At 37.0% G+C, this 20316-nt stretch overlaps 2 protein-coding genes across 2 annotated transcripts; both read right to left on the reverse strand.

The window, feature by feature from the left end:
- Positions 1-234: 234 nt before the first annotated feature.
- LOC136249502 (solute carrier family 2, facilitated glucose transporter member 8-like) lies at positions 235-8799 on the reverse strand. Its single transcript, XM_066041525.1, has 3 exons — positions 8438-8799; positions 3948-4172; positions 235-1349 (listed from the first exon to the last, which is right to left on the reverse strand). The coding sequence occupies exons 1-3, from the start codon at positions 8714-8716 to the stop codon at positions 339-341; spliced, it is 1515 nt and encodes a 504-aa protein (XP_065897597.1). The 5' UTR covers positions 8717-8799; the 3' UTR covers positions 235-338.
- Positions 8800-13348: 4549 nt separating this feature from the next.
- LOC136249503 (facilitated trehalose transporter Tret1-2 homolog) lies at positions 13349-19816 on the reverse strand. The gene is made up of 3 exons (XM_066041526.1): positions 19421-19816; positions 15910-16134; positions 13349-14450 (listed from the first exon to the last, which is right to left on the reverse strand). Exons 1-3 carry the CDS (start codon positions 19709-19711, stop codon positions 13419-13421), a joined length of 1548 nt encoding a protein of 515 aa, XP_065897598.1. The 5' UTR covers positions 19712-19816; the 3' UTR covers positions 13349-13418.
- Between the last annotated feature and the right edge of the window lie 500 nt (positions 19817-20316).

Consider the following 20316-nt stretch of genomic DNA (forward strand, 5'->3'; position numbering starts at 1 on the left):
ACCTTTTTAAAATGGTTGTTTCAATACTGACCAAAGACAAGGTTAGTATAGGTAGTATTGGAACACTATTTTTGCTATGTAACGAGTGTCCTGATCATCGATTTACCCTGATTTTCCAAGTCAGTTACAGATATATATTCTTGAAGTTCCTTAATTAACCTTGTAATCAACTAGAACTCAAATCATTTATTGTGACAAGTATACTTGATGTACAATACTCAACCTTGCTACCCATTCAGACAGAATTAATTCATTGATATACTGATTTTGTACACAATTATAGCTAAATAAAAATATAAAAATATATATATATCTATGACTAAAATTTAGAAAATCAGTTACAGAAAAGATTGTTCAATTTCTTCTAAGGACTTTCCTTTAGTTTCCGGAATAAACACGGCAATGTAGATGATTCCACAAAAAGCAACTAATGCAAATGACCAGAAGGCACCCCAAGGGTGAACAGCATCTTCATAATTTCTAAACAGTCCAGTGAGGATTATGACATAACTCCAGTTAAAACAAGTAATAATTCCAACACCTAGACCTCGTACTTTCAGAGGAACAATTTCTGAAGCAATGAGCCATGGAATAGCTCCCAATCCAATAGAAAATCCAGCCAGTAAACAAGCCATACTGGTTATAGCCATTGGGTAAAGATTTTCTTTACAGCCGGTACCACTTGATGGGTCACAATACGGCTCATCATTGAGATATTCATAAGTTCCCATTGCTGTGAGGCTCATACATCCTATGATGGAACTAAGTACCAATAAGATTCGTCTTCCTACTATGTCTGTAAGCAACGTTCCAACTAAACTAAAAATCATCTGGGTTCCCCCAACTGTAACAGAAGATAACAGACCAGGTGATTTGATTTTAGCTTGTTTGAAAATATCCTCAGCATTGAATATGATTCCAGCTATCCCAAAACATTGTTGAAAGAACATTAGTACCACACCAAGGATCACAGGATAATAAACTGCTTTACTTCTGAATGCTTTAACTGTTTCAGCAAAACTCAGTTTGTTCTTGTTTTCTGATTCTAATTGTTTAGTCACATCTAGTAATTCCTTGTCAACATTATAATGTTCTCCTCTAAGCCACACTAAAACTTCACGTGCTTCACCATTCCTTTTTTGTGTCATCAGCCATCTTGGTGTCTCCTTAAGAGTGATAGCCAGCATTGTGAATAAACAAATTACCACTAGTGTAATAACTGCAAGCCAATAGTAGGTTATGTAAGTGCCAACTATCTGTGCAATAAAAACTCCAATTGTAAGATGTAGTTGAGTTAGAGTTCCAAAAAATCCACGAGTTTTGCTGGAAGACAACTCTGCTATGTACAACTACAGAAGTAAAAAGGTATAATACATATGGGAGCAGATCAAGCATTAAAAATATTATGTAACCATACAGATTTCACAAAACTGATCCAAATCACACATCAGGTAAAATCAAACTAATACTACCAGTGGATAGCTACACTATTGGTTTTGACCCCCAGAATTACCCAAACTACTCGCAGTTGAGGCTGGCCTGGTTTTAAGAAATGTCTTTTCTGGGTGGTGTGTTGAGCTCAAATGACAGTTTCTGAAGGACCTGGCCTGGCAATAATCAGTGGTGCACTGGTGGATGACCTGATTAGTAAGTTGTTTTCTATGTTGTTTTGTTGTATATCAGCCACGTGCATGTCTCCTCCATTTTGAAGTCTATCTCTTGCCCACCCCATCACCTGCCACCCTCCTCCCCTTTGTAATCACTTGTGATACTATATCACTCCTCCAACTGCTCAGACTTTCTATCATATTTGGCGGGAAACTCTACAAGCAGTTACAAGTACTGGAAGTGGTCTGAAATGTAATAGATTGATGTATCTTTTGTGTAAATTTCATACACATGCTTGCTATCCCTGGCAAGTTATACTGACTTGGATTCTTTAAACCGTTTGTCTCGAAACTTCTAAAGTGAGATTTGGATTGTTTTTCCAAAATAATTATGTAGTTTGCATGCACTATAGATCCAGACATTTAAGCTATATATTAAATAACATTCAAGTCAAAACCTTGTAACATAAATACATAATTATCATGAATGAATGAAATCTGGTGTATCCAACATAATATTCAATTATCTACAGTGTGCACATGATTGTATAGTGCACTAACTAGTATACAATATTATAATCATACCACCAGTTTAAGTACTTTGACAGGTATATTTCAAACCAGGTATACACCCCTGCACCCACAGCCAGCACCCAGCCAAACACCCTGGTCAAAATTATCCAGCCAATTGCTGTTACCTGGCCGAGTCTATGTGAACCATTTCAGCAAAGCCAGTAGAGTGGTCTCAGTGAAGCAGAGCATCATCCTGTGGATTCATAGGGCTTCAGAAACCCTAGACTGACAAGCACAGAAAATCAGCCAGACACCAGTCAAAAACATCCAGCTAGTTGCTGCTTGCTATTCAAGTCCGTGTGAATAACTATTCCAGCAAGTGGTCTCAGGGAAGCAGACTGTCATCCCATGGATTTACTTAAGGCTCCGGAAACACTGATGAACACAGAAAGCAGACCCAACAGTGTGACAGAAGAATCACAATGGAACTCATTAGTGGAATGTGTAATACCCTAACTAAATGTTGGTGACATAAAGTACATTTTGAACCTTTTGTAAAAATAGTCACATTTATCATGCTATTTCCATAGTGCACTTGCTATATAATGCTACTCCCTAGCTATTACAGGGACATGTCAACCTTAATCATAATTGGAAAACTTTATCTCTTTGGCCAATACAGAACTTTAACACAACCCTGATAAATGGTAACTACAAGGTTGCAGACGATTCCACATTGCCGTCATTATGAATCGTGTATTCAAATGTAACTTTAAGCTATTTCTTGCTAGGCCTGCACCTTTTTGGTCATCAATTTTGCGAGAAAATACAGGAATAATTTTAGAATTATTGGACTTCCATGGAAATAATCGGTGGAATTATGGAGTGTGTTTTTTCTTGATTAGCTAAAGAAAAAGTTAAGAATGATATATAGCTGACTTTATTTTACAAGTGCTGGCTGAAAAGGGGTTGAAAAGCCTCAAAAAGATTGATGTATTCTAATAGAACGCTCAAATACTCTAATAGACCAGTCAAATCATTTCATGTTGCAGTGGAATCTCAGTTATCGGAACCCCTTGGGACCAGGGGTGGTACATAAGTCTAGAAAGTCCATATCTCTGAAGCTGTGTATGAATAACCATAAAATAGCAAAATATCAGTATTTTCAACTACCAGTCACTACTCTAGTAGAGCAGTCATTTCAGTAGTTCAATTAATTGAGAATCTGGATAACTGAGGTCTGAGGTTCCACTGTAACAATCTGCAGCCAGCATCAGGAATTTAACTGCATGATTATCTGCAATTCTGAAACTTGCACATCTTATAATAATGTATCTTTTTCAAGTCTTTGAACATAAAATTATTGATATCATTATCTACCTAACTTAGCATGTAGCTATAGTTACAGCTATAATACACTTATAATTGAAAACTCTTGAATTATTACTGCAGACAGCTATTCTAGGTCTGTTGTAACTACTTATGGCTAGAAATAGGAAGTGTAAGATGGAATATTTCATATTAATTCTGGCAAAACTACTTACCATGCAGCATCTTGAAAACTAAGTGACTAGCTATAGAAACTAAATCAGCATTATTAAGGAATGATAGGCTGGTTACAAGAATAAAAAAAGAATAATGGAATAAATTTTTGGAAAAATCTGGAAGGAAAATTTTGAGCAAAATAGGCTCAGGCCTACCAGCATTCAGCAGCACCAGTAATAATATTAGAATGAGGATATTAGCACAGCAGTAAACATCAAGGATACTTTGGCTAGGGTCAATATCACTATAGTTATTAAAGCATACACAAGTCAAGAAACTTACTGGAGCACACAGTGAAGCAAATCCTACTCCAATTCCTCCTATTAATCTCCCAGCAAAAATGAGCAATCGGAATATTGTTCCATTAGTTAGTAATGTTAAAATGATCAATAACCACCCAATAGCATAGGTTATGCTGCATACCAAAAATGATAATTTACGACCAATTTTATCAACTATCCATCCTGCAATGACTGTACCAATCAGACCTCCAACTGGAAATAGAACCTATAGAGGCATTGATGGAATGCAGTTATATTTCACAGCATGCAATTGCACATACCACACAACATATTACACACTGCTATTTATAACAAGATCACAAGACCACAAGGTTGAAGATTCATATGAATAAAGTGTATAATTTTTAGTTTAAGCCATTGTCATGGCGGACTTGTGCAGTCTTGCTGCATTCCCAACCGATTCATTTAAACTAATTGGCTAGTAATTTGGCTACCTTTTTCAATAGTCAGCGTAGAGGAAAAAAAGGCAGTCAAATTACCAGCCATTAGAGTTAAATTGAATCATTTAGAAATGCAGCAAGACTGCACAAGTCAATGATAAGGACCAATGTAAGATTGCAAAACATAGTTGAATCTTGGCTGCATCAGATATCAGCTCTTTTAGTCACCAGTTACTAATTTTACTTTCATGGACATGCCCTTTTTGTACAGCTTTGCGTGGGGATTAATGTTAATGTTACATGGTTTCTTTTATTCCAGCAGGCATTTAGATACATATAATTATATCGATGATGGAATTGATAAACGTTCTGGGATAAATTTTGGTACATATAAATTTTGCAGATGAAAAATGAATAACTAAGTTTGGCATTCAGTGTTGTGGAATGTCAATGGTGGATCTAGGGGGTGCAAAGGAAGTAAGTGCACCTCCCCTCTTATAGTCGGTACGTGTTCACCTGAGCCCCTGCCAAATATAGTAATATCAAAGAGGTGAACACATGTTCACTCCAATGGTTTTGTACTGGAACAAGCATGTTTTCATGTTGTAAACATGTTTGCGCACCTGAATCGTCCATACTAAATATATGGGATATTTTTAAAGCCTCATAACTCACTTGTTCTTGCCTGTATCAACTATTAGTTCTGGAATTTAAAGGACTTCACAGCTATACTAAATGTTTGGTCAGCTGGCCCATGTAACAAGAGTTATTAACAAGAAACGAGGGTTCAGGTGAACGCGAACAGACTATAACTCTACAATACATGTATATTAGCAGTGGTAAAGGAAGTAGTTGATGTGAGGAGGGGCTATGAATTTTGAGATATCACGAAAGCTAAAATGGCTACAGCTTCTGGGGGCTGTGCCCCCCAGACCCCCTGCTGCCAGAGATTCTATACTCTGGTCACCAGAATTAATTTATAGGCACAATTTGAAGCATTTCAACTATACTAATTTATTAGTCAAAAGTATTTAGTTTTGTAATTCGTGATTAAAAAGATTTGATTGAATAAACTGGGGATATTTAGAAAGTAGATGAGCTGCTCTACAAAGTGAAGATATAAAATTGTTGATTGGATGCAAGTGTTATTTGTAAACTGTGGGTGTCCAAGAATCGCGACTTTTTTTTCGGATTATACGTATTAATCGGAAATAAATTTGCAGGGCTGCTGCCACCAGATAAAGAAGCCGAGAAAGCTGATACTTGGTGTGCAAAGTCCCACAGCCTTGAACTATCTAAAGACATATAAGTTGTTCAAAAATTCCTGTTGTAGCTCAAGTAATCGTGTCCAATTTTGGAGCCTGTCTGATATTAGGGAAAGTTTTTAGCTGTTGACTATATACAGGAGAAATAAAACATACAGCATTTAAAGCAGCTTTCAGACAGACACCTGAGAATACTTGGTACAGTGGTAAGACACCAACTTTTGAAGTAAGAGGTCAATGGTTCGATTCCCACTGGAGATTTTTTCATTTCTTAGGAGCGCATTTTTGTGAACACTTTGATTGCTCTATTGGGGTGTTTGAGCATTCTAATATAGAATATATCAATCTTTCTCACGGTTTTCAGCCCCACTCCAAGAAAGATAATTTTGGCAAGATATCATTCTGAGGGAAGAGTGGGAGGGGGGGGGCTTCAGCCTCCTAGCCCCCACCCCCTTCCACCACCTATGTATATTAGTGTCATTCATGATACTTCAACATACAAATATTGCTTTAATGATGTGACCTAAGCAACTCAGTGATGAATCCAGAGAGTGGCACTGGGGGTACATGCCCTAATCACCCTTCTCCATCCTCAAATAAAGAAATATTTCATATAAGATTAAAACAGTCAAATAGTCTAATAGAACAGTCATTGCATGTGACACCCATAATCCTCCAAGAGTGTCCTATTTACAGAAAAAAATTCTAGGAAGCTAATTTTCCATGGTATGGTGCTGCAAAATGCAAGTTTTTATACTGAACGGTGACTGTCCTTTACCTACCATAATATATATTAAAGCTTTACGGTGACCAGTACTGAAGGTCTGACAAATATACAACACAAATTACTTCAGGGTTATAAATGACTCAAAGAAACCACCACTATATCACTGATCTCTATAACTCATGCTAATGAAGACCACCAGATGCACACCCCACTGCCACAATTAATATAAGTACACGTAAACTACCACAAAAATTTTGTGTTAAAACTGTCTATAGCTTCTGGGTAGGACAATGTATACGTACATAAATTATATGTACTGCAGGTCCACAGTACTTTCTAATTGACATATGATCAGTCAGTGGAAGCCACAAATGTAATTTGATTAATGTAAAAGCACTTAATTTAAATGATGGTACCTACTATCTAGACTTGCAATTGGAATATATGCAGACTCTTCCACGCAAAAATCCCAAGAAGGAAAAAGAGGAAAATAAACTCTGCTACAGTACTGATTCAATGCAAAAAAATGTTTGTTTGTGTATAATGCCATCATTATCATAACTTGAGATGCTACAGTTTTATTACTCTTATTTAAAGACCACAGCTCAGCTATAGTGAGCTCAAAGGAGTCCAAGCTATAATTCTTTCACTCACCGAGTCTGTAATTGATCACTCTACGTAGTATTTTAAAATTTAGTTATTTTGTATACTGTGTATAACTCACAGGATGGGTATAAAATCACAGATAAAAATATACAATTAGCTACCGTATAGCTGGAATGCTTCGAGGGACAAAACTTTTGCAAATTTCACAAGTAATGACAGCTTCATGAAAATATATTATTGTAAAATGTTTGAGGTTACATACACATATGTATTACCAAAGTGAAATGTTTTGTATAGGATTTCATGAATTTAAAAAATGCGAAAATCATATTTTACACTATTTTGCAAAAGTTGCATCCCTTGAAAATTTCCGGCTATGCAGTATAATCTATAGGGAAGAGGTGAGCAGATAAATACATCTTTAAATTGGTTAAGGTTGTCCAGTTCAACGTAATTCATTCCATAATTATTTTGATGGTTGAGGGTAAAAATGAGGATTCAGTTCTGGAGAAAGGAATTGCAAACTGCTGATTGTGACCATGGGTAGTCATTGATTGGGATGTGAATGTCATAGAGATATCAGCCAGTCCATGTAATATTTTGTAGAACATTGTTAACTTTACTGATGGCCACTTCAGTTGTTCTAACATGTCAACACCATAGTGTGAAAGTTAGTTTCACCATCATGCCAGCATGTATCAATCATACAACTATACCGTACTGATTTTAACTTGGATTTTAATCACTGCATGCTATGGGTGTAATTTACAAGATCCAGCTATTGACTTGGCCTGCTCCAACAGTTTGGAATTGGAATAATTTTTATGATTTAATTCTTTTTATGTGTAAGGCCACTCCAATTGGTATAATGGTTTCTGGTTCTGTTCACTCCATGCAGGTGAATTTCGTCATTATGTTATACCGTTAAAATCACAATATTAAAACTCTACTGGATACAGCTACATGACTATAATACATGCACTACATGAATTATTTATATACAACAAAATAAAACCTACAAAATAATACTGACACATTTAGACATCAGTCATGAAAAATACAAACTAAATGGCAAACTTTAAAAAGCCATACACTATGGTTGTCACTTACAATTAGCAACAATTATATAACACGTACCAGAAAGCAATGCAACATGTGCCAATAAGCGGGATATAAACATTAACTAAGAAGAGTATGCGCCTGCGTAATGAGCAGCAAAATTGTAACAATAGCAATAATGACTAATCTAGAAATTTTTGATATTTTGGTGCGGGTGGGGGACCAGAAACCGGTATACCAATTGGAGTGGCTTAATGGCTAATAATGAATGTTGAACTTAAAAACAAAAGAAAAACATTACTACATAGCTACTACGTAGTTGGCTCCACCATGTAGGGGTTTATATTATCTATGACTACACAAGCCAGATTCATTCACACAAGCAACTATGCAGTGCAATTTGATGGAATTAATGCAAATCACTGTGACTTACACTGAAAAGATCCTGGTAAGTAGTCTTGCCTAAAGGAGCTGAAGAACTACCATCGTCACCCTCAAGATCACTCAGTACAGGTGACGTATATCCTATAGTGAGACCAAATACAAGCCAAGACTGTACGATCACTGCACAGGAGTATGCAACCGTCCACAGACGAGGCTTCGTGTTGTTGTTGTTGTCAATGCTGGAAGACTGAACAGTTTCATAAGGTCGCTTCTCTGGTAACAACAGTTCACGATCTTGATCTACGTCAGTGTCTTCTACACCACTCATTGTTAGCCTGAAATCACTGACATGTCAAGTTAAGAAGGGCGTGTAGTTTAATGATCAGGCAAACGATACTGAATTAAATGGCGGCTCCCGTAGCTACTGATTTTAGTCGGGACCCACCGGACATCACGAGCCCCCCAGTTGCAATTGTACCACCAAGATTTAATAGTATGTCAATGCAGAAAAAAGGACCAATTTCATGTATGTCAGTCAGTGTGCTGGCTTCAACTCTGACTTTACGGACCAGTATTTTTTTATTTTTTTTATTTTTTTTTATTATTATTATTATTTTTTTAACCATCAGAATAATGATGAAATGACAAAATTACATACAGAGCCTCGGACACATGCGACTACAAAGATAAGATCCGCGTAGGCATGGCAAGGATACATACAAAAATAATTAACTACAAAACTTAACTATACCAGGCCGAGGCGGGGACACCAGTTTAAATTGTTTAGCTAACAACATTCAAGGATCCGCAGAGTTTCGAAGATTGATTGTCCTCAGGCCAGAAAATCCCTTTACATATCACTAAACTGTTATACTGCTCCACATTGTGGAGACCTAATTTTGTTGAAACGGTGACATTGAATTAATTGAGAAGGTGCAAAGGTGTGCTACTAAATTTATACTCTCAGATTACACTTCAGACTACAGCCGCTAGTACAGGACTAGACTGACCCAACTCGGTATGTTGCCATTTGATGTATATTTACAAAATAGCTGACATCCTTTTTTTCATCAAATCACTTATATAAAACTCCAACAGATAAGTTTAATATCTTGAACTATGTCAACTTCAATACTGGTTCTACTAGATCTTCTGGCACAAAACCACACCACAAGACAGCCCATACCAATGCAGCTATGGACTCATATTTTTTTCGCCTACCTAGACTATGGAACTCTCGAGTCTGCCAATAATTGATCATACACCGGCATGCAACTTGATCATTAGCTGTAATAAAACAGAAACTGGAAGAACTTTTTATGGAATCATTTATTAGCAAACTTCGACAATTCTCTTTGTTGTTTCCATTACCTTTGTCCCTGTTCCCGTCGTTCCAAGAATCCTGCATCTAACAATTTTAGCCACTTGTAACTAAATATTTAGATGTTAGTGTATAGTTAGTATTTAATGTATCGTAGGCTATCAGTGTAGGTCACTGGTAGACCCTCAGAATTACACCATTATTATTATATTAAGATTATTGTGCAGATAGAATGATGGAACAGTTTACCTACCTCTGATCTGTTGTAGTTCAATAAACCCTTTTAAACTGCTGTTAGATAATTATTTACTAGATTTTAGATTTACTGTTAATACATTGATTGGGTATACAGACTTTGTCTTTACCCGTATTTAATCATAATCATAATCAATTGTTTTAATGGGTTTGCTTTCTGAATAGGTCAGTTTGAATCACACATGATGACCCTTTCTTTTAATGACTAATATTGATTGTGGGCCATGACTCGGGCCATGATCAGTACATGGGTTTACGCCAATGGAGTTACAGCAATTACATGATAAAAATGAATACTGTTTACATAGTAAATTAAGGTACATGTTGAGATATGACTTTACTTAATGATACTGAAATGCATGTTATTAATCATCAGTAATTTAACATAATTTTTGAGTGCTGTACATGTATACATATAGGCAATTGGCACAACTTGACAATAGATATACTAACCTAGGAACATATACTATATTCTCAAGTTCCTGAGGTTAGTATATGATGTAAACTTGTGAGTAGATACCTAAACTTTGTCAGTGTTATATAGCACAATAAAGTGGCAATTCCAAATACATGCATGTGTTAGGCTATAGATTTAGACATGCATGCACGTTGGCAGCATTTAATGTATTTATGGTGGTTACTGGTATGTCAGCTTCATATACTGCATGGGTATTTGTTTTGGCATCACTAATTTGGATTGTAAGACATTAATCGTTATAGTGTGGTTGTTATCAGTGGAATGTTATTGTACTTAACATTCAGCCACTACAAAAACGGTTCAAGTTTCCATAGCTTTCCTGGTCATTGGAAAGGTACTGCAACAGCCATATTTCTGCATATTTCCATACCCATCCAGACTTAGCTTATTGAAATGTATGGAAATACGGCCGTTCCAGTGCCTTTCCAATGACCAGGAAAGCTATGGAAATTTGAACTATTTTTGTAGTGAGCAACCGGCATTCTGTTTTCTCAGACCAGCTGGCTGAACAGTATTAGTTTTGGAAGTATATATAATAGCAGTGTGTATGGACATAATTATGTATTTGTTGTCAAGCAACTGTAGCTACCTACACTCTTGCATGGCATTTATATACAAATTTCTTTAACATATGAAAAAGCTCCACATCAAAATTTTTCATATAAAAATAATGTTTTCAGTGATCATGCGCCGGTTTGTCAACAGCTTCATGGAGGCTGCATGCTACACTGCAAATACAGTGACACCCTAAAGAGCAATGCACCCTGAATGTTCTTATAACACCCTGTGAGTGCTCACACTACATACTATGACACCCTGGGGTGATTTAGTGTGTCATAGTAACACCCAAGGGTATCATTGAGGTGTTGTGGTAACACCCTAAGAATATACTTAAGTACCATGTGGCACTCTGGGTGTCATGGTAACACCCCAGTTTATTGATGAGGTGTAAGGGTGTCAAGGGGTGTTTTTGTAATAGTCTTGTGACACCCCATAGTGACTAACTCTCTTTATTTATCCATCAACCTAAGTTCAATGTATTTATAACCTATGTTTCCATAGTTTCTTTTAATTGTGGATTCACTGGCAGTTTTGTGTTGCAGATTTGTATATGCTATATTTGCTCACATAAAAGCATAAAAGCCAAATTTGACCAGATTTGTGAAAAGGGGTCTTCCACACACATCCAATTCTATGAACTTGGAAGGCATTAACTCATGACCAATGCTCCATGGCCAGTAACATAATAAAATTATTAACCTGAAATTTTTTCTGTCCATTAGCTATGCCATGTTGGTGCTCACTATACTGACCAAATTTCAAATTGATTCTTTTTTCCTGGGCTAGATGTAATGCCCTTTCCTACCACCCCCAGCACAGGAGGCAAACGTGCTGGACAAGAACTGAAAAACGGGACATCTAAAAGTCCCTAGGGCCATTTGTTAGGCCCATTTCCGGGGAAGCATCTGGTGATCTAAACGAGATGGAGCGGCTTCCACGGATGCACATCGTCGCTGACCTCAACAAGGAGAAAGACAGGGTACAGCAAATTGATAGCTTTTTCCAACATGAAGTTATGAGTCATCAAAAAGTTGGTAATTGGATGTGTGTGGAAGACCCCTTTTCACTAATCTGGTTACAAGTATGTTCAAAAATTAAATTTGACTTGAAAATGTTCTAAAATCCCACAATTAAAAATTTTTTAGGAGTTAGCTACATTTTAAATACATGCAAACTGCAACTGGTATGAAGTGTAGAAAGACAAGCAAGTAAGCATATTTGTAATGCATTGATCATGAATTGCTGTATTTAACAGATCACATGTACTTCCTAAATAACCATTAATAATCAAGAGAGGATGGTGGATGATTGAGGTTTCACTCAATGGAAGCTTTAGAAGTTAGTATAGGGCATCACTATAGTACCCCACCAGGGTGTTACACAGCACCCAACATGACACCCTTCAACAAATTTTAAGTTCTTTATTGTGGTTGACACCCTCTGGGGGTGTCAGTGGTGCACATGCAGTGTGCTTGACGCCCTAATTTGGTGCTACCATAACAACCCTGGTTTTACAGTGTACATAAACTACACAACTTTTGTATTAAGTATAATGTAGGTGGCCAGTGGGTCATCAATATAAAACTCATATTTGAATGCTGCATGGTTACAATTAGGTTTCACAAACATGATAGAAATATTTTATGCTATACTGCAAAAAATGTTGCATCCATAGCACTGTACTGTGAGAATTAAATATATTATCTTTGAGTTACAGGCCTAGGTAAATATACACTTTGCAGTCAGTATGATCACTGTCATATGCTGGTAACAGTATATATACGACTACTTCAATATAGATGATGATTCAACAAAGAGCATGATATGTCTCAAGAGCTCGTATATATAATATAGTCCACTATAGGTATGTAAGAGGGACCAGAATGAATCGAACTAGTTAAGAAAACAGTACTTCCGTCAATCATTGCATGCACATAACCACAGCATAATTTATACACAAATATTGACTGTGTTTATTCCATCTATGTTTAGGTGTTGGAACTAATAGTCCAGAAATTTTACCAGGCTGTAGTACGCTCAAACAAAAACAGACCACAAGCTCCAATAGTGAAGTCATTTGTAAATTTGAGATTCATTTTGTCTCATTATGGGGACCTTTTTAAAATGGTTGTTTCAATACTGATCAAAAGTATAGGTAATATTGGAACACTATTTTTGCTGTGTAACGAGTGTCCTGATCATCGATTTACCCTGATTTTCCAAGTCAGTTACAGATATATATTCCTGAAGTTCCTTAACCTTGCAATTGACTAGAACTCAAATCATTTATTGTGACAAGTATACTTGATGTACAATACTCAACCTTGCTACCCATTCAGACAAAATTAATTCATTGATATACTGATTTTGTACACAATTATAGCTAAATAAAAATATACAAGAATATATAGATTTTTAATGATAATAATGAAAGCGTTTCTGGTTAGCCTCTTTTTGGTTTATGTTCTTGGAGTTTCTTTTAAAATAATTTTCTATTTCTTCTAATGATTTGCCTTTGGTTTCAGGAATAAAAAATACCACATAAATTAGTCCAAAGAAACATATAATACCAAATGACCAAAATGCTCCCCATGGTTTAACAGCAATTTGATAGTTTCTAAACAAACCAGTTAAAAGGATGATGAAAGACCAACTGGCCACTGTTGCTATTCCAACTCCGATGCCACGGACACGCAGTGGGACAATCTCGGGAAGGTACACAAAAGTAACAGCTCCCCATCCAATAGAGAATCCACCAATGAAGAAGGCCAAACTAATAATGGCAAACAGTGGATAACAATTAGGATTGTAATAGAACATCTCATAAGCTCCCATAGCAGTTAGACTAAATATTAAAAACACCGAACTAGTTATCAGTAGAGTCCGCCTACCCAGGATGTCTGTAAGACGTGCTCCTACTAAAGCAAATAAACTCTGTATGCCACCACATGTTATAGAAGCCATAATTCCAGGATTAGGAACTTTTGCGTGCTTGTATATGTCTTTAGCATTGAACACAACAGCATCAATACCAGTAAAACTTTGAAAGAATGTTAGAATCACTGCAAGTAGCACTGGATAGTACACAGAATATTTCTTAAATTCTTGTATGATTTCTGACAAACTTAAAGTCTCATTTGAGTCACATTGCTCTTTAATTTCCTTTATTTCTGTATCAACATCGTATTCATCACCTCTCAACCACACCAAAATATCTCTTGCTTCTTTGTCTCTACCCTTAGTTAGTAACCACCTTGGTGACTCTTTCAGTTTGATTGCTGGAATTGTATACAAACATGTTACACTTAGTGATGCTAAAGCAAGCCAGTAGTATGATACATAATCTCCAGCCAGTTGTACAATAAAGACTCCACTAGTCTGAGCAAATTCATTCATTACTCCAAAAGTACCACGATATTTGCTTGGTGATATTTCAGCTATATACAACTATATAAAATGGAGAAAAATTACCAAATAATATCATTGTATAGAGGTAATTATACATGCTGTTTGTAAAACACTGATTTTGTAAATAAAAACACATGCATACACATGTGCAATGGTAATGAGACAAGCTAGAGGAACTGTTATGTGTGTTTTAATTGGACACAGTTTCAACCATGATTTCTGTTTGAAACTGGGTCAATTGGGTCACATTTTGTCTGAGTTGATAGGGCTGGATACACTTCATATTATAAATATCCTGAAGTGTGGGAATAGTAGATGCAGCAGCTGACATTACAAGAAGATTGTTAGTGTGGCATGATTACACAAAAGAAGGACTTGAAAGTGAGATAAAATTCCATGACCAAGTTGACAGAAGAATGGATCTGGACATCAGTATCATATCACTTTTGGAGACAAGACTATGAAAACTGCGGTGTATATCCACAAAACTGCATTGTATATCAAATGAACCAACTGCTGTTTTCAGAAGGAGTATGTCAACAGTTGGGTATCAGATCATGTCAAGAAAATTAATGTGTAGGGGAGCAAAGCAAGGAGCCACATACCAGGTAAAAATTGTAAAAACCATTAAATGTCCTTCCTCACTAGAGTGTCATTGCATAAGTACGGGAATTGTCCACGTACTATTAGTGGAAAACATCTACTGCTTGGAAGTAGGGCTGAAACAAATACAGCAAATACTTGAGTACTCATTAAGAGAAGTCCCACAGAAGCTGCATTTGCTCAACCAATGCAAGTACTATAGAGGACTACTGTGAGAATGTCGTATTATCCTTTTCATCAGCCAAGGAACTGGCTCTGGAGTCAATCAAGGAGGCACAAGACCAATACAAGCAGTACTTCTCAAAGCAAGTTGAGGGAGAGTGGATCTTCATCATATTTCCTGCAGAAGAGACAGGACAAAGCAGATGTGAACTGTGATGAGGGACAAATACAAGTCCATCAGCAGAGGGTATGTCAGTGCCCATCTGATAGAATCAATCCCGGGCTATTACTGGTATAGAGCAAAGCAAGAGTACTGGGACAACTTGTAGGTGGATGGAGGACTTACAGACCACAACTCCACCAATGGTAATGCTGAAGGTAATCCTCGACAAGAACAACAATGACACAGTTGAAGATGATACATCTAGCAAGTACTGTGCATAGTACAATTGAAAGAAGATGACATGTTTAAGCATTCCAATGTGATTACTAGACAAGTTCCCCAGTACATCAATTCCACTAAGATTTAGACAGAAGCTCAGGATGAGCTTCCTTCAGAATAGGGAGTGATGTATTGACTCTGAACAGTTAGGTAACAGTAGTAGTGTGTGCATGCATGTGCATGGTGCTGAGCATATAGACCATGTGGTTATACTAGTACAGAAACTTGTGCATTGAAGTGTATAATTTCTATGTACTGTACAATGTGCTACCATTGAGTCTTGATACTTACTGGAGCACACAGTGTAGCAAATCCTACTCCAATTCCTCCTATTAATCTCCCAGTAAAAATGAACAATCGGAACAATGTTCCATTAGTTAGTAATGTTAAAATGATTAATAACCATCCAATAGCATATGTTATACTGCACACCAACAAAGTTAGTTTACGACCAACTTTATCAATTATCAATCCAGCTATTACTGTACCAATAAGAGCTCCAACAGGAAGCAACATCTGTAACAAGATATACACTGTAGTATTATATACACAGCATACACTGTACATGCCTGTAGCTAAGTAATACAGGTTCAGTGGCTATCAACTTCAATGATCTTTATTAGTGCTAAGCAAAAATTACGTATACCAATTATTAATAGTTAAATTGCGGTATCTGTTTTTGAAGCTGTCTAATTTCAAAATACCGCAATACTGTGGATTTTGAAAAACATACTTTATAGCTTCACTATTTGCATGAAAATGTGTACCTATGAAAGGATATGGACTGGTATACAATAACAGGAGCTTATAAGTGCCTTTTGGCACTTATGAGCTCCTGACAGTGCATATTCTGCTGTCAACTTGCCAACACAATTCTGTCAGTAGAAACCGTACTTTTGTACTGGTCTAGTAAAAATTAATGGAATCTAATTTGATAATATAGTTATACCACAATACCAAGTAACAATGTTGTACCGTCTATATATGAAATATCAAAACCCAGACCTACGTATAATAATCTTTGGCTCAACAAACTGCTGTTATCAAAACTCCAGGTGTGGGGCAAGACTATTGTCTGGCTATGCCGGGTAAGTATATATAATGAGCCCAGGGAATGGGGATCCATGGACCCAAATATGTTTGGTGGAATTTTGGGGAATTTTACATACTTCACAATGTTTATACATTCTATCCTTGCACTAGACACCTTTGCAAGTCACAGTGGCTAGTCTCAAATAGCCTAAATCACCTTTCTGTCCTGTCATCATGACAGTTCCTTGCACAATACCAAGTGCCTCGTAGGCCACTCATTCTTCACACCTTCAGTTAAAGGGCTTGTTTCTAACAGGTCATTGCCTTCATGTGTTACATGGCATGAATTCTGCTTATCGAGCTGCTGGCGTACCTTGCAGTAATCACTTCACTGAAGCCATTTTCATCTGCACTGAACTTGTTAACTTAGCATGAGTATATAGCCTACTGCAGACGATGTTTAGAGGCACTTAATGAATTAAACACAGTGTGAACAATTGCAATGGACAGAAAGTGGATTGGCTATGTGCATGAGATTAGCCACTGTGACTAGGCTTGAGCCAATTATGCTTTGAAAATTGCCTATTATGCTTTTGAGCAGTGCTCAAAAATCCAGTCTATTATGCTCAAAATTATGCTCTCAAAATCAAGAGTATGCTTCAGAGTTGACTGTTTATTAGAGTATATCTGCATTTCCTGATTGCTGTATTACAGTAAGTGACTGCTCTATTAGATTATCTCAATCTTATTTCCATAAAGTGTGAATAATCAGTCAAGAAATAGTAAAAATAATAACAATGCAAGGTTTTTGATATGAAATGCAGTAATAATGTAGTGTGTTCATATTGTGCAGTATTTTTGGTGTGCGCATTGCGTGTTTTAATATTCTTTTAAAATCGTCCTATTATGCTGGCTTAATGCTTGATGCTTTTGCTAGCCTATTATGCTCAAAATTATGCCAGCATAATCAGAGGTGTAAAAGTACAGACTGGTATAAACAGTGGACCAGGGGGATTCAAGGACACGAGGGGTCTGCAACTCCCTTGAAATCTCGTACGTGACATTTTAAATCTCAAGAAATCTTGAAATTCTTAGCATCTTTATTACCATATATTTTAGGTTACATTAGTAACCCATGACATAATGTTATGTAACATCCAGATTCAACAGATATTTTCCGTATTACTTTTCTCCAATCTCAAACTGCTCTTGCATTGTAGCTATGATGACGATTCTTTTATCTGTTTCTGAGAGAGTAGTTTCCTGCTACTGGGTTAGTAATGTAGCCTCAAAAGTAGCTACTCTGCCAGGTACGATGGTAGGTACTGTAGTCGAGCGTAGTAACAGCTACATGCACCGAGATTCACACTTACTGTGAGTGAATCCATCAAATAATACTCTTAGCTATGGCAAGAAGTTTGGGCTGAAATCCCAGCAAGCTACACACGTACATGCCCTTAGACAGCCATCTAGCACCGCTAAACTAGAGACACACAGTTGACTCTAGAGGAATGACAACAGCCGAGAGGATGACATACACCTACACAAACAATGCTGAGCATGTAGCTTTATAATAAATGTTACACTGCCAGAGTAACCATCCAGCTTGAACCCTCTTTGTGCTTTAAATTTGATCAATCAATCTTGAAATTCGAAGAAATCTGAGAAATTCGTATTTTATATAAAAATCTTGTAAATCAGGGGCAGATCTAGGGGGTGGGCTTTGGGGGCTGAAGCTCCCCCTTCACTTTTAGGCTTTACTTGATCAATATGCTGAGGATTATAATGAAATTTTGTCTTAGCATAATTATATGATCACTAATAATACAAATACTCAGAAATCCACCTTATAAACATCTTTCCAGGCATTATCAGTGGATTTATGCTAAAGGTTATGCAACAAGGACCCGGATCAGCATAGGAGGTGTACAAGATTGAGATACTTTAATAGAACAGTCACCTAACTACTCTGATAGAACATTCAGTGTAGGCATAAAAGTTAGTTCTGTTATGGAATTTTTCCAAATCTGCCTGCGCCTATACATACAATGAACTGTATTGGTCTGTTTAAAAGGTTAAATCTGTTCATTTACTTTTGTAGTGTTACCAGTACCGGTATACTTAATTCAGGTACACAATTTCCATTGAAAATGCTCTCAGATTCAATCTCATGTCATTCAAATTTCAGTTTCAACATTATTATTCTATCATGCATGCAATTGTGAGAGAATGCATCATGTGCTTGGTTGTATGAACCTACCCAAACCTTTCCATTAGCAAATGCTGTAGAGAGCCATATATACAAAGGCAGTATATAAAATATATACAGGCAAAATATGCATTTTATGTGGAAATGTTCTAATTGCAGTATTTAGCATCTATTTTTCAAAAATTTCCTGGGGGTGTGGCATGCCCCCAGACCCCCTAGTTCCAGCATGCTTTGCATACCTCCACCCAAGAGATTAGTACCTTGAGTTAGCCCCCCCTTTATAAATCCTAGATCCGCCCCTGGAAATCCCTAGAAATCTTGAAATCCCAAGACTTCAAAATCTCGTACACAATTCACTGGATTTTTGCCTGGTTGCGGACCCCTCACAAGGACCCAACTTTTCATGAAATTTTATGTACTTTGCCATGTCTACCTGGCTATATGCCAGACTAGGGCAATGTCACACCCCCAGTCAGGGTGGGACTTGACATTCAGAGAAGTTAATTATACTGTAATATTCTACCACTGAATTACATAAGCATAGTGACATAATACACTTACACTGAAAAGATCTTGATAAGCAGTTTTATTTAATGGAGCTGAAGAACTTCCATTGCTGCTGCTGCCCTCAAGATCACTCAGTACTGGTGACGTGTATCCTACGGTGAGACCAATCACAAGCCAAGACTGTACGATCACTGCACATGAGTATGCGACCGTCAACAGACGAGGCTTCTCGTTGTTGTCATCACTAGGAGATTGGACGCTTCCATAAGTTCGTTTCCGCGATCGCTTCTCTGCCAACAACAACTCATGACTTTGATCCAAACTTGAGTCAACGAATCCACTCATCGTTTTATGAAAAGACCAAAAGAAATTTACATGTCATGATGAATAAAGACAGGCGTGGCTTTCTAACGAAACCCATCAGTATCTCAGCAGTTGATCATGACTAGTCACGCGCTCAGTGCGTGATAGGTATTACGTAATGCATGTGATTACTGCATACCACTCATGCACCCACATCACGCAAGGCAATTTTTTTTGAATTGCTCTTGTTGGGCTCCGCTCCCTCCTGTCCGAGCTCCTGTCTCCTTAGAACTGATAGCTATTTATGCATAAAATTATAATCACATAAAGCAGCAATAAATCAGTGTAGCTCGAGGTGTAGCTGTTAGTGTGGCGACAATGGCAACTAGCTAAATATATTACTATACATTTTCCTATAGCCAAAATTGCTGCTTTAAAGATTTTTGACAAAGAACATTAAGTTTAATTCAACAAAGAACATTAAGTCATTTACATCAAAGGTAAATTTAAAAGTCTGACCGAGTGGGTCCAGCACTTGACAGCCAGTGCTGGGGGTGGTGGCAAGGGCATTCCATCTAGCCCGGGAAAAAAAAGTTATATTAAGTTCAACAATAGGACAACATGATCACTATATAAAACAGCAGAAC

Source organism: Dysidea avara, chromosome 3 (assembly GCF_963678975.1).
Source record: "Dysidea avara chromosome 3, odDysAvar1.4, whole genome shotgun sequence".
Taxonomy (NCBI): domain Eukaryota; kingdom Metazoa; phylum Porifera; class Demospongiae; order Dictyoceratida; family Dysideidae; genus Dysidea; species Dysidea avara.